General features: G+C 32.7%; 1 protein-coding gene across 1 annotated transcript; it reads right to left on the bottom strand.

The window, feature by feature from the left end:
- Positions 1-1136: 1136 nt before the first annotated feature.
- On the bottom strand, positions 1137-16827 carry LOC106717050 (sterol regulatory element-binding protein cleavage-activating protein). The gene is made up of 22 exons (XM_045686117.1): positions 16471-16827; positions 16278-16393; positions 15916-16020; positions 15493-15601; positions 14287-14473; positions 13299-13444; positions 11698-12861; positions 10016-10224; positions 9599-9755; positions 9376-9469; positions 9009-9169; positions 8723-8808; positions 8452-8504; positions 5166-5296; positions 4614-4977; positions 3932-4118; positions 3706-3819; positions 3059-3168; positions 2756-2903; positions 2120-2265; positions 1575-1695; positions 1137-1294 (listed from the first exon to the last, which is right to left on the bottom strand). The coding sequence occupies exons 1-22, from the start codon at positions 16587-16589 to the stop codon at positions 1161-1163; spliced, it is 4161 nt and encodes a 1386-aa protein (XP_045542073.1). The 5' UTR covers positions 16590-16827; the 3' UTR covers positions 1137-1160.
- Positions 16828-17539: the final 712 nt, after the last annotated feature.

Here is a 17539-nt window from a genome sequence, read left to right as displayed (position 1 = left end):
GAATATATTCACAAGTGACGTGTTTTACATTCGACATTTTGTAAAAAGTCATCATAACGATACAAAGTGTTAAAATATAAAACATCATTTTGTCTAGACCAATACAAAATGGACGGCGTTGACGATCGTTCTTATATAAGCGTTTGCGAAAAAAACTACATCCGTATACCCGTGTGTATATTAGTGAATACTACAAACTAGGGGATTTGTAAAGTTGCAGGACTAACAAAGACCTACAGGAGTTGATCATTTTCATAGACTGGATAAAAATGGCAATAGAAAAAATTGAAGCCACTTATGGAAGAACTCAAGTATTAAAATGGACGACTTTTTAAATCATAAGCGTAAGGGAAGTTCATTTACACGACACAAAGATATCTGACCAGGTGGGCATAATTGGAACTAAATTAAGATAGCACACTAGCGCCCTCCTGTCAGTGTCAAAAAAGTGTCACAAGGTCGGTTTCGTTATGAAGCCGTCATGTTATATTTTATTCTTTTGTGCCATTTTCTATGACCATGTGGGTTTCACCAGATAATATGTATATCTGACAGTATTAACCGCAATATCAGCGCCTCTCATTGGGTTAGATAACCTTCACTGAGTAGACTTCGATCCTGCGTTTGTCGTTTGACAACTTTTTCACTGATTTATGTATTAAATTGGTAAGAATAGAAAAACACTTGTAGCAAGTCGTTGTTCACTTATCACTTATTTAGAATAAATACAATTGATAATGAGGATCGATATAAAAACGCGAATATATTATAAAAATATTCTCTTAATTTACATACAACTTGTAATATCACGTTAGATAATTTTAAAAAATATTACATAACTGTGATTTTATAATAAATATATAACATTACATGTTTCATGTAAAAAATATGTTAATTTGAACAGCTATATTAGATTCATAGAATATATAAGTTTATTTGTACATAAATTACAATAAAGCACTTTTTAGTACCAGGAATTTTAGCTTCTAGCTAAAAAAGATTACAATTTTAATATCAATTGTTAAAAATCTTTTTAAGGTTATTGCTCATTATACCCACGTGTTAGCAATTTGCCGCGGCTTAAATAAAGCGATTTTGTGTGGATTACAAGTCAACGTCTCGCATTAAGCGCTTTAAAGTGATTAATTGACTATATGGAATCATTCGTTCTTCGTGTTAGACAGCTTAGAGACAAGAGGGAAGCGAACTATTCGCAATTGGTTCGCGTAGTCGCATACTATGGCGTCCTTAAGCGGCAATATTTGTCGTACAAATATGCAGCCATCGCTTTGTCCTTAAAAATATATACATAATATAAGGATTGTTAAAAATTGTACAACTAAAAAAGTATTGTAGAGAAAAATTATGTTAAATGTTCCATCAGACTAGCTACCACACAAAGAGTCGTATATTCAATTAAGAACCATTTCTAAAACATTTATCTGGGATATTTTTACTTTTGTTTCCATTTTTATTAATCTAAAGATCGCAATAGCAATTGAAAACTTGATGCATTATTTAAAGGGTAATTAATTAATTTTTGTACACCGTTAAAGTAATTAAAATTATCTTACCTAATAATACCCTTCTTATGACATCTCCGCTGCTTAGGTCGTAGACAGTGAGGCCGCTGCGGTCACCCATCACTAGTAGTGTGTGCGTCAGTGGTAACATGCGACTCATATAGTTCAGACCCTGACAACATATTGGATAGATTTTACCAGGAATTTTAAGAAAAAAAACTTTTTTTTAGTAAATTGTGCCTAAATGAGCATCGCTACAATTCTGAAATAATCACTGCCCATAGGCATTTGCAAAAAGGTTAACATTTTGCAAATGAGGAATATAGAAAGTGCATATTCCCTTCCCTATTAATGTATAGGGTAATGCCCTCCCCTGCCAAATTCATTATCGTTCTTTCTTTTACAATTATGATGGAAAGGGGATGAGGAATAAAATGTGTGCCGGACACAGAATCATCAGACAAAATGCGGAATTACATTCACGTCTATCATCGGTACGTTCCTTAAAGTACAGTAGTAATTGAATTAGATTTCTCAGCTTCACACTTAGCGCTTATTTTTCAAGTCTTAACTGCAATAAAACCATGTTAACTTACAATATGTATGGAGTTGAGCATGTGACCTTGAAATCTATCCCATATACAGAGGCGTTCGTCTGCTCCTGCTGACACCACATAAGATGCGGTGTACGCGAGTGACGTCACCGCGCCGTCGTGCGCCTGCATGCTGTACAAGCACGCACCTACGTACAGTACACACAATCAGTACATTGAGGTAACCCGCAATGTACAACAATGTGAAGATTAACATCAACAAACACAAGTATAGATGAATTTAATGGAAATGAAAAATTATATTAAACGTATCTAAACAATTTTGCCTTTACAAGGCTTTAATTACAGACACACTGAAATGTTCCCAAATCCATAGAAAATAAATGACACTTTCTGTTAACCAGCGAAATGTGTAATATGGTTTCATATTCCCATTTAATTCTACCATATGTATAAATGTTTGACTACAAATAGTCCTTATATTTCACAATAGCAAATTAATTGACTTAATACCCTTACACATGCCCTGTTTTTTCACAAATATTGAGTGGGAACACAATCTATTTTGGTACAGTTTTGATATAAGAAACTTGAGGTTAAAAAATACATCACAAAGTTGACCATTGACAGTTACTAAATTATAGATAAAATATTAAAAATACAATATTGAATACTAACCCGTATGTAAATCCCATACGCACAGTAGTCCGTCTTGCGAGCCGCTGCCGGCTATGGTCGGCGTTGCATGGTCAATGAAACAGCTTGTTATAGGGCCGCAGTGGCCGTGCAACGTGAACAACAGACTTAATTCAGAACTAGAAAACACCTGGAATTAGCAAATAAATATATTTTAAATGTAGCATCAGGGCGGAATTAATAACAAAAAAAATTAGTACCCTAGGCACCCTTCCAGACTATGTTTTACAACTATTCCAAATTTCAGCGAGATCCATTCTTCCTCAGTGAAGTACTGTAACTCACCTTTACGACATGGTCTTGAGCGCCAGTCAGTATGCGACCGCCTTCAGAATGCATCTCGGTAACAGGCTGTTGGTGCGGTCTACAGTGTGCAATACGTATACACACCACTTCTGTTAAACAACAAACAACCGTAGCTATAGTTAACTAGCTTTTAAAAAAATTATAATTACTTGATAGTTTCAAAGGAAATTACTTATTACCCAACTAACTATGGATAGTCCAACGACTGAACGAACTTTGATGAAAGAGGTGTTATTACATTACTATTTATCTAATATAGTATATAAGGTTTTATTTTTCTTTAATGAACCACAACAAAAACACCACTCAAGCCTTTAATGAAGAGGGGTAGAGAGAGATCAGAGAACTCCATTTGGTATGGCCAAAGAATCTCCGCAATCCACTTTTCACCATTTCGGGACACAGAACGTGATGAATGACGCCGTCTTTTTCTCCAATTCACATATACGTGCGGAATGCATCACGATGTTTTCCTTCACCGTACGAATGTCGGATAAATGTACATATGTAAATCGAAAAACATGTACATGGCGGGATTCGAACCGAATTTCGAAAGTCAAGTACTTAACCCCTGAGCCACCGACGCTCTCCTTAATGAATTAATATAAGTTAAATTAAATCTATACCTTCACCATCGCTATAGTCAGATTCGTATGAGAAACTCATGCGTGGGCGTCCGTCGTCATAGTCAGTACCACGGGTGCTACGCATAGAATCTGCCGACCCGGTGCGTTTGTGAGCTGAAATACATACACAATAACATGATTGTCTTCGAATACAATGATAGACAATGATAAACTCGACAGTTTTCGAGTATAACATCTCAATACTATCAAGTAAAAATAAACTTACTTCTTCTATAAGCGGTGCTGAATCTCCAATCAACGTGTGCGCCAGAGGTGGCATTGTAAGCATCGAGTCGCAGTAGTGTAAGATGACCGCTGAGGGAAGCAGCACACACCCGCCGACCACCGCTCAATGCACGCACGTGCGTCACGCCCCCCCATCCACTCTTACTCTCCGACCCACACCATATACACTAAATACAACAAATAACCGTCAAATTCCACTGCCGTTACAATTTAACAATATAAATGTAAAACATATTGGTTTCATACAAGTGTTCAGTTACAACATGTTGGAGCTTTTCATATATTTTTTTTTTATTTTATGTAATTTTGTATGTCGATATAGATTTTAAATGTTTTTATATTTAAGACAGAACTATGTCGGTAGTTCATCCTATACCAGCCCTGATAAGCATGTTCAGCTCTTATGGTGACAGTTTGCTGTACAATAATCAACTCCAATTAAGTAAAGTGATTTCAATGCTTTGTCTGAAATCTACTAGTAGAAGATAGGTTTAATGTCGAAGTATTCTGTGTTTTAACTTATAATTGAGATATCAGAGGACTAGTTCCATAAGCAAAAGGGAAAATCCCTTCTCTGGGGGATCCCTGGACATGAACTTCTGAGATTGTCTTATGAAAACAAATTTTTATTCTATTAAATTGATGTAATTATAAGATCTTACCATTAATTTTCCAGAACTGGCTTCCCAGAACTCGAGCCGTCCATCAGCACAACCTAATATAATGAGGTCATTACAAAAGTCAATGCACCACACCGGAGATTCACTGAATGCTTTGCTTCTACAATTATCCTCAAGCACTGGACCCGCATCACTACTAGTTCGTCTGTTCATTTTATTTTCATGCCTGTTCCTTAAAATACTTGCACTTTCAGCACTAGAATTGAAAACAAATATACTTTCGTTGTTCTTTTCATTCACTTCACTATCTGTAACACTCATATCACTTTTGTTCACACTTAAATTGTTCGTATTGACGTTTTCTTTGGTCTCGCAATATTCCCTTCGACGATTGTAGTAAAGATCTCTGAAAAAAAAACAACATGTCTATTTATATACATATTACAAGGTTAATAAGATTAATAATATTTTAACTTGTCTAACTCTGGAGTAAGTGACATTTTTGACACGTGTTTGTTTTATTCAGTACAATAAAGTGCGAATAGTTAAATTCGTGTTAAAAATGTTTTTAATGTTATTAAAAGAATATATTACTTGTAGCTTTTAGCGAAGTTATATTTAGTTGTTTCGGCAGGTGAAATGTACGATGGTGACTCTCCGCTCGTAGCCCGAAAACGTAGCCCACTCAGATGATCACTTAAGCCCCCTTTGTAGCGGGAAATATTCTGGAAAAACAAAGATTTTCCTACAGTAATGCATATTTATACGCACATATTAAGTTAGTTTCATAATACTAGGCTTACTAGTTTTAGCAAAACATAAAAGTTATAATAACAAAAAAATGCTAGAAACAGTTTTTACAGTTTTTAAGAGCGTCGGTGGATAAAGGGTTAAGTACTTGACTTGCAACCTGTGGAGTTTAGTATCAATATCAAGGAATATCACCATATACTGATGTGTTTTTCGATTTTCGATTTACATGTTATGTACATTTATCCGAGATTCTTACGGTGACGGAAAACATCGTGATGCTGCACATATCTGACAAGAAATTCAATATGTGTGAAATCAACCCGCACTGGACCAGCGTGGTTGACTAAGGCCTAGTCACCCCTAATTTAGGTTTAGGATCCTATCCCCTAGGTGGGGACGTATAGTGAGCTGATGATGATAGTTTTTACAAGGCATAAATATTAAGTCATTACATTTTTGATGTCAGATGAAAAAACATAGCAATAGGAAAATATAAATATGCATTCCTCAATGCTTTGTGGAAAAAATATACGAAGCAATAAATATTTAAATGCAGATATAGTACAATATAGATTTCTATTAACTTAAATTGATCGTTGAATTCATAATTAGTTGACAATTCATAATATGCCTAATGGCGACATGCATAATATATTAGTTTTAATTATTCATTTTTACAAATAGTAGCGGATTACCTAAGGCAAAGGTTTTTTTTTCGACGATAAAAAACCTCTGCCTCCCTCTTTTAAACCCTTTATCCACCTAGAGATTAACTACGTATGACGGTTTTTTCGTACAACAATCGCTATAGCGCTATTAGTAAAGTACAGTCAGCTTCATAAATATAGTGGCAGTCAAGATATCCAAATATATAGGAACACCTAAAGTGATCAATTATATAAGTACAACCAAAGTCATCAAATTAATTGAAGCATCCACTCTGCTCAAAAAGATCGAAGCGTTCACATCGTCATATATATGAGTACATTCAAAGTGCCCATAATTATAGTAACAGACAGAGCGTCAATAATAACGAAGCATCGAAAGTATGCAAAAATATCGTAACATTAGACAAAATTGAACTCTATCTCTATTCACTTATGATACACTTTGAAATATACTACTTCGGTTAAATTCATTTGACGCTTTGTATCAACATAATAGGTTGTCCAGTAAGTTCGTTCCGATTTTCAATAGGTATTTTAGAATAGACCCGAATATATTACAATTATTGAAAACATATGACATGTTTACATAACACATACATACTAAAAGAGGATAACTTCAGCCATATTTTGACAAATATTAGGACACGATTCGTTCTTTTCTATTAGTTTTATAAAAACTGATTGACTTAATTTTTGTCGAAATAAATAAGACGTTTTGCTATAAAATCGAACAAATATAATTTAAAAGACGTATGCCAAAACTTAAGGGCCTTTAAAATTTCCCTTAAAAATGGGCACGAACTTATCGGACAACCCAACATTTTTCTTCTTATTATTATAACGCTTAAAATTTATAAATTTACGATACATGACAGATACCTAATCTATATATATAAAAGAAAGTCGTGTTAGTTACACTGTTTATAACTCAAGATCGGTCGAACTGATTTTGCTGAAAATTGATGGGGAGGTAGCTTAGAACTAGGAGACGGACATAGGAACTTTTTATCTTGTGAGCATTTTTTTTATTCCGCGCGGACGAAGTCGCGGGTAAAAGCTAGTAAGTAACATCAAATTTTACTCTGTCACAATATGTGCTAGTTTCAGTGTTTTACTATTTTCGCCGCGGTACGTAAGTTTAGTGGTTCGAATCCCAGGCTTACAAGGTTTTTATTTTTCAATATTATCAATCACATATAAAGCTTGATTTTTTTTAATGAAAAGGAGAAATCTGGTAATGTACTTAGAATATGTTTTTTCTTAACAAAAACAATTTTAAATTTTTATTTTTGGGGTATTAAATATTTAAATAAAATTAATAACGATTAGGTTCGGCCATCTCGGGATAAAGCGAGTGGGCGGAGAGTGTTTTCATTTGTCATTGCGGTCATTGAAATTGAATTCTACTCGTATATCCATATCCTTGAAATACACTTTGAAAGTAGGTATACAACTTCTGTTAAATTAATTAACAATTTGTATCAAAATATTTTTCTCTTACTGTTAGGTATCTTCAGTCCGGTTGCAGTAGAATTTTCCAAGCGTAGATTTATTACACGTATTCGATGTCGCCTGTGACTTAGTCCGCGCGGAATTAAAAGACGAAACTTACAATAACAAACGTGAACAATAAAATAGTAATAGTAACCAATAATTGTTGCGATAAAGTTCAATTTTATATAACGCTTTGATAATAAAATTAAAAACCTTAAAAAATGTAAAAATAAATATACATAGTTTGGGATTCGAATTGCCAAAACTGCGTATTACAGCGAGCAGTTAAGCCGTAAAGCCAAACTGTCATATATGGTGACAAATTAAAATTTGATATTGCTTATCTATCTCGTACCTATCTGTCATGCGGGACGTAAACTTGAAGTAAATAGCAAAAAAATGTTTTGATATAAAATGTCAAATGAATTTAAACGAAGTAGTATATTTCAAAGTGTATCTTAAGTGAATAGAGATAGAGTTCAATTTTGTCTAATGTTACGATATTTTTGCATACTTTCGATGCTTCGTTATTATTGACGCTCTGTCTGTTACTATAATTATGGGCACTTTGAATATACTCATATATATGACGATGTGAACGCTTCGATCTTTTTGAGCAGAGTGGATGCTTCAATTAATTTGATGACTTTGGTTGTACTTATATAATTGATCACTTTAGGTGTTCCTATATATTTGGATATCTTGACTGCCACTATATTTATGAAGCTGACTGTACAAGCAAAAGCTATATAAATTATAAATTGCAGTCGCATGCGGCTTTTGGTTAGTGGAAAAAGGATGTTACTATCTCAAGTTCTAGTATTACGCCTAGTGCTGTGGCTATCTTGCCTGGATGTCTGTTTATAATTTTGAAAGCGATGGACAAGGTATTAATGTACTAACAACAAACATAACAGTGAAGAGAAGCAGGTGATTGCGAGCGCCATTTTTAACATCAAACTTACGTCAATAGTTTTCGGCGCTATGTCATCAGGCTTTGAAGACACTGAAATAAATATATATTATAATAACATATTTATTAATAAAGATTGTTTGTTTTAGTGTTAGTGGCGCTGTGGTTAGGTTAGGTTATAATCAGGTCCTGGGTTCTATTTGTTTACCCAACGTTGAAATTTCTGAGTATACGTGAGGGAAACGTATATAAAACCGTATAACGCTAGCTTTTCATTCTAAATAAAAATGTTAATATTTAAAGTAATAAAAATAACTAAATACCTTTTAAGATATCATAAGAAGCATCATTCGCTGCGATTTTTTTTAGATTTGTCTTTTCATGTAGCTCCTTTTGTAATTTGAAAAACCTGTAAATAATAAAGACATCAATATGTTAAGGTGGTATCGCATAAATTGTGCAAATTAAAAAATTAAGATCTATTTGCAACAATTTCACATCTGCAAAATTATCACGAACTAAAAAGTTACATCGCAGTTAAAGTTTGAAAAACCAGACTATACTAGGCTAGGAATATTGTATAACATGTTTCGAGACACATTTACGTACGCATTGCGGTCGATGTTAGTTATGATCTCGCCATTGTGTGAGTCCCATACTTTGATGTTGCTCTGCAGACACGAGCTGACAATGGTGTCACCATCCGTAACTAGACATTCCACCTCTTGACTGTGACCAGAGACCACTAGAGGAACCGCTTCCATTACCAACTGAAAAAAAACTTTACTAATTAAAAAAAAAACAATAATTTCACTCAAGACACACAATTTACCTATATTAAATATAGTTAAACAGGACGTTTGTATATAGATCTATGCCACAAATGCACTGCGGCACTAAATCGCCGATGTTTACAACGTGTGGCATCTCTTTAAATTATTTATGAAAAAGCATAATATATTTTTTAATATATTACCTGAACGGCTGGTTGTTTAGCAATAATCTTCCTGTACTCTTCATCTTCATTCCAAGAAGCTCTCCATTCAGCGTAATGTCGGGAGCATACACATCTGCAATTTTATTTAAAAATCCATAATATAAAGACAAAGTGAATGTTAAAATACATTTGTAAGTAAATATTTTAATTTTAATTCTTATATTTGCTTTTTCTTTTCACTTCTTAATAATAATAAATGTACCTGTATAATACCACCATCATGTAAGCTATTACAGCGACGCTGATCGTACATAGTATCGCTAGAAGTAAAATTTCCATAGGCGTTGTAGGATAAATGGGCAAATCTGTCGCCTTCCCCCATTGATGCGCCTGACTTTTAGTTTCTGTTAGCTCGAAATCTTTAAAAAACAAAATATAATACTTATCAAATCATACTAAAAATTTAAATAAATACTTAAGATTCTAAAGCTAAATAAAAATCGATTATTAAACGAATTATTTTTTAATTTTTATCGGAGATATTAGTAAAATAACGTAACGAACTCCATTACAGTGATACTTGTGTCATCTCATTAAATCCCTTTGACATAACATAGACGTCAATACACAAGTTTTGATGCAGTCGAAACCAACAGTATTAATAATATAATCTAGGTACCAGGTAATATATCAATGGGGTCTAGCGCGGCGGCTAATGCTTGCCAGCGGAGCGGCGGGGGCTCCCTCTCATCCGGGTGGCGAAGCCCCGCTGCCAGTTCGGGGCTCACCCGATGACTCAGAAGTGTCGGAGGCAGGATGACGGCGTACCTTCCCGTCACCGTCTCATTGTAATTCGAAAGTATCGCCGACCAATGCGAAGGAGATAGTCTGTGAAAATTAAAAATAAATAAAATAACGTTCCATTCTGTTACAATCAGAATGATTCACTAACTATTCAGTCAGTTCATTCTAAGATAAACATTTTTTAATGAATTAAATATTAAACCTCCTTATATTCCTACAGTTGAATGACTAAATATCACAAATATCTGAAAATAAAGACTATTTTTAGCGTAATAAATATGTTGAGTTGATTTTTTTTTTATAAAAGAAGGGGGCAAACGAGCAGCGGGAACACCAAGGTGTTGATAATAAAACACCGAAAATATATTTAATATAATAACAGTATCTCGCCGACTTATCTCTAACAAGAAAATAATTAACAAAGTAATTAAAAGTACATATCAAAATTGTAAAAGTAGTACTATTTATATTTGTTTATTATATTATTACTTCCAGTTTAAATATAAAATTTGTTCGCGTAATAAATCATTAAATTGTATTCTAATACATTAAAGCGACTTATTTACAAGTACAAAAAATATAACACGGAAGAGCTAAACAAATTATATATCAATCTGTTCTGATACTAAATTTTTTTTAACAACAATTATAATAATTTAACGAAAATTAAGGAAGTGAATCGGATGCAAAACTACTGAATTACGAATTTGGACATCGCTCATAATTGAATAAAAACGTAACAAACAATAGTAAAGACTTCCTACAGACGGTACTGAATCATTCAAGTGATAAACGCTAAGTGGCCCACAATATGAGTAAGTGAATTGTTATGTTATGATCAAAAGTATTTTAGATAATATTCTAGATAACGTAGCCGTGAAACACACGTGTGCATTTTTTTTCTCTTTGTAATATTCAAGTGTCAAGGTTAAAACCCGTGTTGCTATTTCAATGTTACGATAATTCGTTAATGGTTATGTTAACTAAATGAACGAGCATAACATTTTATATTCTGAAATTTATATAATAAATATTAATGTATACTAGTAAGTTACATATATTCAGTAATATATTGGGTTGTTCGGAAAGTCATTTCGTTTTTATTTCTATTTTTTATGTATATTTCTATCTTTAATAATGCCTTTATCAGCTCCAATCGACTTTCCAGGACGTGGTTCTTCTTCGTCGAAAATACACGAACCCTAAGTCGATAAAAAACGAAATGACTTTCCAAACAACCTAATACATATGCATTACTACTAAACACGCTTTACGCCTTCATTTTTAATTGTACAGTCGAACTGTCAGTTAAAACTGAATACCTTTGTGGTTACACGCGTTTAGATTAGAACGCCAGTTAAACTTTAAAATTTTTGTCTACACACATAATTATTAACTGAAAGTATGTAGCGGGCTCCGCATATATTTTATTTTATTAAAACATAATACTTGTATATGAACGAAATAGTAACTAAAAGACGAATAAATGTTTTAATATTTTGTTATCAAGTTCATCAATCAAGAAAATTAGAGTGAATATATTATATGTAAACTTACCTTGACCAGGGGCGAGAATGTGGTGAATGTTTCAAAAAAATCGTATCATTTGTATCGATAGTTTTACCAACTTCTTCTGTATCTATTATAGTAGAGAATACCAAAGGATGTCGATCACTGTCATTGTATGTCATATAAACGGCCTGTTTCGTTTTATTTCTTTCATAATCATGTCTTGCGCTATCATTGTCTTTTTCTGTCGTTATAAAATAATCTACGATACCCGAATTGTAAACAATCATCGATATCCACACTAACATCCAGACCATGAAAGCCCGCTGAAAGAATCTTGTCCGAGCCCACATGTTCACTAGACGTATTCTTTTCGGCACTCTGTGGTCTTGTATGCTCGCGTTTGAATTACGTTTAGCAACAACATCGGTCGGAGTATTATGAGCTAATCCATTTAACCTCGGATGAGATTTGGATTTTCTTATCTTCTGCGGCGTAATGTTCTCTTCTTTATAACTATCATTAAATCGCCAATTCAGTGCGTTGTTAGTGTTAAAATATTCCTTTAAATGTAACTTATTATTTCTGTCCGGGAAACATTCCATTCGTCGTACGTCGATGCCGAGTATCGTCGCGAAGAACACCATTTGTACGAAATAATCAGATATGAGACTAACTATCATGAATATAGAGAACTCCTGTATAAATGGCACGAAAGTGAAGAAACTGACTGTGAGTATTGTTATTTCTGTGAGTAAATTTTTAGTGATCGACCAGCCTTCTTTACTGAGACCTTGTGCGAGTCGAATTTTAACATCCAGCCGTGAGTCGGTTGACGTCACACTTTTTGTTAGAACAAGAATGTTTTCTAGGCCAACGATAATCACTAAGTATGGAAAGATTTCTTTGCCTTGTAGGCTCAATGAAAATCCAAAGTAGAAGCAAATACCTATAGACATGGATAGACTGCCAGCTACAGTGACCACAGCGCAAGCGGCCAAGCCAAACTTTGATCGGATAAATTCTATTTTCCTCACCGAGAAATACACATAAAGGAATAATCCAAAAAATGTGATCAATAATGGTATAGGCTCGCGGTAATTGAATTGTCCAGGGTAGTATATTATGGTTACTTCATTGCCACTTATCGCCGCTGAATCTTGATACAACGGATATAATTCTTTAAGTTTATGAGTCAGCGAATTGATAAATCTGGAATAAAAGCAATATATTATAAACATGTCTTATTTACGCAGTCTTCGTTCCGCAGACGGAGAAGGATCCTGTCGTGCGCGTATTTATTTAAAATTAAAATAAGATTGTGTCTGCCATCGTATTTGAATGTTGCCATAAAAAATGTAATATCGTTAAGTATTTTTTGATTTATTTCTGTCGGAATGATATGTTTTAAAATAACAGTTATTTATTTTTTGTTCACATATATTATTGTTATCATACAAATATATTTTATCTTATATTTGCATAATTATATGACAATAAACCCTAAAACATATTATAAATAAAAAATCCGAAAAAGTGTAGAATTGTTATCGAAAAGCAAGGCCCACTGGGTCGCTGCATCATGACATAGTCCATGGAAAGTTCTGGTACCTTATTTTTGTAACAAAAATTTCAATCAATATACTGACCTTTCATTAGCTTCTTGATAGAATATTGTAATAGCGTACTGCAATACACGTGGGCGCGTTCTCAATGGATATCGCTTGATGCCGGTATCACGGAGGTGCATGCCAAAAGCCATTTCCGCAATCGATGCTTTACCTTTTTGGAGACTCTGCAGAAGAATTAAATTAATAAACTAGAAACATAAAATCCCTTTATTGGCATAAGAATTAATCAGCGTGTATCTAAAAATTAATGTATCTGTTTGCTTCTCCGTCTATTGTTAAATGTAATGGATTTTTTTTATCTTCAATAAAAAAAATATAAAATTGTATTGTTTATTTAATTTACATTATGTCTAAAATCTTAGTACACATTAAAAAAAATAGCAAGAACATTACTTTTATTTACACTTACTTAATGATCAAATGTAATTAATTCCATAAAACCATAACAATCTTGACCATGAACATTTGACGATTTATTTTTTTATATTATAAGGTGGCAAACGAGCAAATGGCCACCTGGATTCGCCGTAATAGCGAGGCGACCGTTGCCCATAGACATGCAGACGGTTATGATATTAAGAATGCTAATGGTGTGAGTTAGTGCTACAAAAACACCTGCGTCAAGACCTCGTGCAAAACGAAAACAAATCTTATTACTATTTTTTTTGTTTTGTTATTCTCCAAGTGCAAGATACAATGACAATACATTTTTTTATAGCACTGAACCTAGCATGTGTAGTCAGTCAAAATAATATCAATGGTCTTAAAAAAATTACATCAAATTGCAAGCAAAAAGTTTCATTAAAATTTTATTATCATTTTTTACATTTCCAAGGTAGAGGCATGTCCCTTGAACCAAGTATTTTATCTTGCTGATGTCACTATAGTCATCTTATATATAGCAGATTGAATAAGGGAATGAAGAAAATGTTTATTCACAGATCTTGGGATCCTTGGGATGCTGCTTCATACAATATATGAATTGTAGTAAAAAAATATAACAAACCTGATAATTATAAATGGTGTTGATTATATTGGCATCAAGGGAAAAAGTCTGTAGATTTTGTTGCCACAAGTTGGCAGGTGAAAGTAATAGACAGCTGTACTCAGGCATTACTCTTTCAATACTCGCTTTGCTCTCACGTCGTTTTATCCCTTCAATTTGATAGCAATGTTGTAGCAGAGAACCTTTGCTGTAAAATTAACACACATATACAATATTTAAATAATGTGTGTATAATTAAGAAGCTGAAAATCACCAATGATTTTTGTTTATTATTTATAAAATAGAATAAAAATGAATCTAATATTAATAAATACAACAATTGATAATATTTTTACAGCTATCAATTTTGTAAAGTTTATGTTTGGCATAAGACGGCAAACATGACACCATGCAGGGTAGGGAATTATGATCTCTAAATGTCAATTTCAGTGAATGAAGTAACAGAAATAACAAAATTATTTGACATGTCTTACTCAAATGCAATAGCAATAGTACTAATCAAAAGTGGTAATTCATACTGCATGCAGGTGTTATTCTACCTTAAGTGATTGAGCTATTGAGAATATAACACACAATAAGCAAAGCTGATGCAATAACTAAACAATGTCTATTAAAAACCAACAACAATTATCTTTGGAGGCAATTTAAATATAAACAATTTTCGCTACATTTTTACAGCACAGCAAAGAATTGATCAGGCATAAGTATAACATAAATAAAACATTTTAGGGAAGTTAAATAAAAATTTGTTTTTGCACTTTCATTGTTGCAATTTGATGATAATAGAGAAAAATAAAATATTAGAGACATGAATAAATGAATAACCAATCAAATAAAAAAAATTGAGCAAAAGCTACATAAATCTAGAATTTCTTTCATAAAACTGTTATAAATCTCTCGCTTAAGCTGCATCATTAGCATGCATTAAGTTAAACTACAATAAATTACATAATAAGCATATTGTAAATAGTTTAAACTTTTATGACATGTTATAAATTAGTTAAAAACTATACTTGAATATAGTCAATAACTATAAAATAATTATATTAAATAACCTTAAAGAAAAAAAATCAACATTACAGGCACTGTAAATTTTCAGTTACTCAAGACAAATAAGTAAATTCCTATTACTTAACTTCAAAATGTTAATATCTTTAAAAATGCTAGCTACATGATATACTACTTTTTGATATTACGGATACTTACGTTTCAATATCCTCATGATTTCGAATTGTTTCTAATAAACGAAATACCTCTTGCAGTGGACCTCTAAATGCATCCCACATTCTTAAATTACTATTCCAAGGTGAGACACCTAAAATGAACAATGCTTATTATATGCCATTTATGAAAATGTTTGCGTAACAAAATTGCAAAACAAAAATATTTCTACTGTCACTTTTGTCTTCTTAGCTAAAAGTTATGGATATTTCAGTTCAAACTGATAATACCAAACAAATAATTAAGGTCCTTAATGAGGGTCAGTACTAGATGAAACTGGATAATAAGGTAAAATATTGTATTTTACATTATTATCTATTTTTTATTAGTAAAGGGTCACCTAATTTAACTAAAATAGCAAAATAATAATTTTCTAGACATAATGTATTAATTACAATATTAACTTACCTATTTTTAATATAATTTGTTGTACATAGAATAATGGTTTATCTTTGGCCCATATGTAAGGTAGCTTTTGTGTCTCATTATGAATATGGCCTATCTTCAAAATATCTAAAAAAAAAGATTCATCAAATTGTAGTCATATTGATGAAAGCAAAGAAATAACATGATAAACAAATCAACCAAAAACAGATAGTGTACACTGTTACGAATTGATTGTTAACTGTGTATTACAAAGTATTGTACAAAACCCTAGTTTGGATTACACAGACAATCCTACAATACTTGTTTCGGACCTATTAATTTTTTTTCTGTTGATTATTACCTTAGACAGAGATTAATAATTAAGAATTATCATTTGTTCTCACCAGCATAGTGACAATTTTTAGTGTGGCAGTTAGTTGGGTTTTCAGTATTGTCATGTAGAGGTACATTGATCACAGTGGGTATGTTCCCCGGTAAAGGCACATTCAGTAATGGATAGCTGTAAACAGAATAGCATATACAACTGACTCGTCAAGGACAGTGTTTCTTTATTAAACTACAATAAACGATACTTACCAACACAATAAAACAACTGAGATGGCGATTGTTATCGCAGTAACGGGATAAGATGAACAAAACAAACCATAAGTATAATATATTTGAGCTACTCTTTCGGGAAGGGTTGCTCCTGCCATAGTTATCGTAGTGTTTATATATTTTCTAAACTGCGTGTGTAATTAAAGGAATTCACGAACCCATTGCACTTAGTTCACAGCACGAATTCGACATGGAAAACTTATATAAAGTATTTTTATCCGATATTAGACATGATACTAGCTCTTACATGTCTTGAAATATTAATTACGATTAATCCGGTATTAAACATTATGTATCAACATGCCGCTGTCTAGTATTCACTATTACATCAGTCATCAAACCAACCACGCAATGTTGACAGAATTACACAGTCCTATCTTATTGACGTTTGACAGTTCATGGCATAAATAATTGCCATAGAAAAAAAATTACTCGCAGATTAAACACCAAAATTCTACGTAATTCATTTTAATGTCCTGTTTTTTTGTGAATAATCGTTATCTAGTATCCACTGAATCAACCTACCAAGAATTCAACCTACCAAGATTTCAACTTAATTTGTAGTAGTTTACAGTCCAACCACAATAACTGTAGTGGATTAACAACAGTAAGTACAAATTGATAGTTTGCACTTAGCAATTGATACATTTTATCAAATTTGTTCTTCAAATTATTTTTGACCGAATTCAAAAAGGTCCTCAATTGGTCTATAATTAATTAATCTGTTTTTCTTTTATATTTAAAATATACGGCTTTGTTGGCCGTGTTTGTCCATTTTTTAGATGTAAGCTGAATATCTTGATCAAGCTTAGCAAAGATGATTGATTGTTTAACAACGACGTTTAGACGTGACAGTAACAAATGACATATACGTTATCATCATCCTTATCATCACCATTTTATTATGCTTTTCGTTCTCAGTGAAAAATCAGATAACACATAGGTGTTTCGACGGCGGGATTCCCACGATTATCTGTGTCTTTTCTTGCGAATGGTATATTATTTATTTCTAGTTTCTACAATAGTTAGTTAAATTTGCTATGAAAAG

Source organism: Papilio machaon, chromosome Z, assembly GCF_912999745.1.
Source record: "Papilio machaon chromosome Z, ilPapMach1.1, whole genome shotgun sequence".
NCBI lineage: Eukaryota > Metazoa > Arthropoda > Insecta > Lepidoptera > Papilionidae > Papilio > Papilio machaon.
The sequence above is the reverse complement of the archived record's forward strand: the minus strand, read 5'-3'. Positions and strand labels throughout refer to the sequence as shown.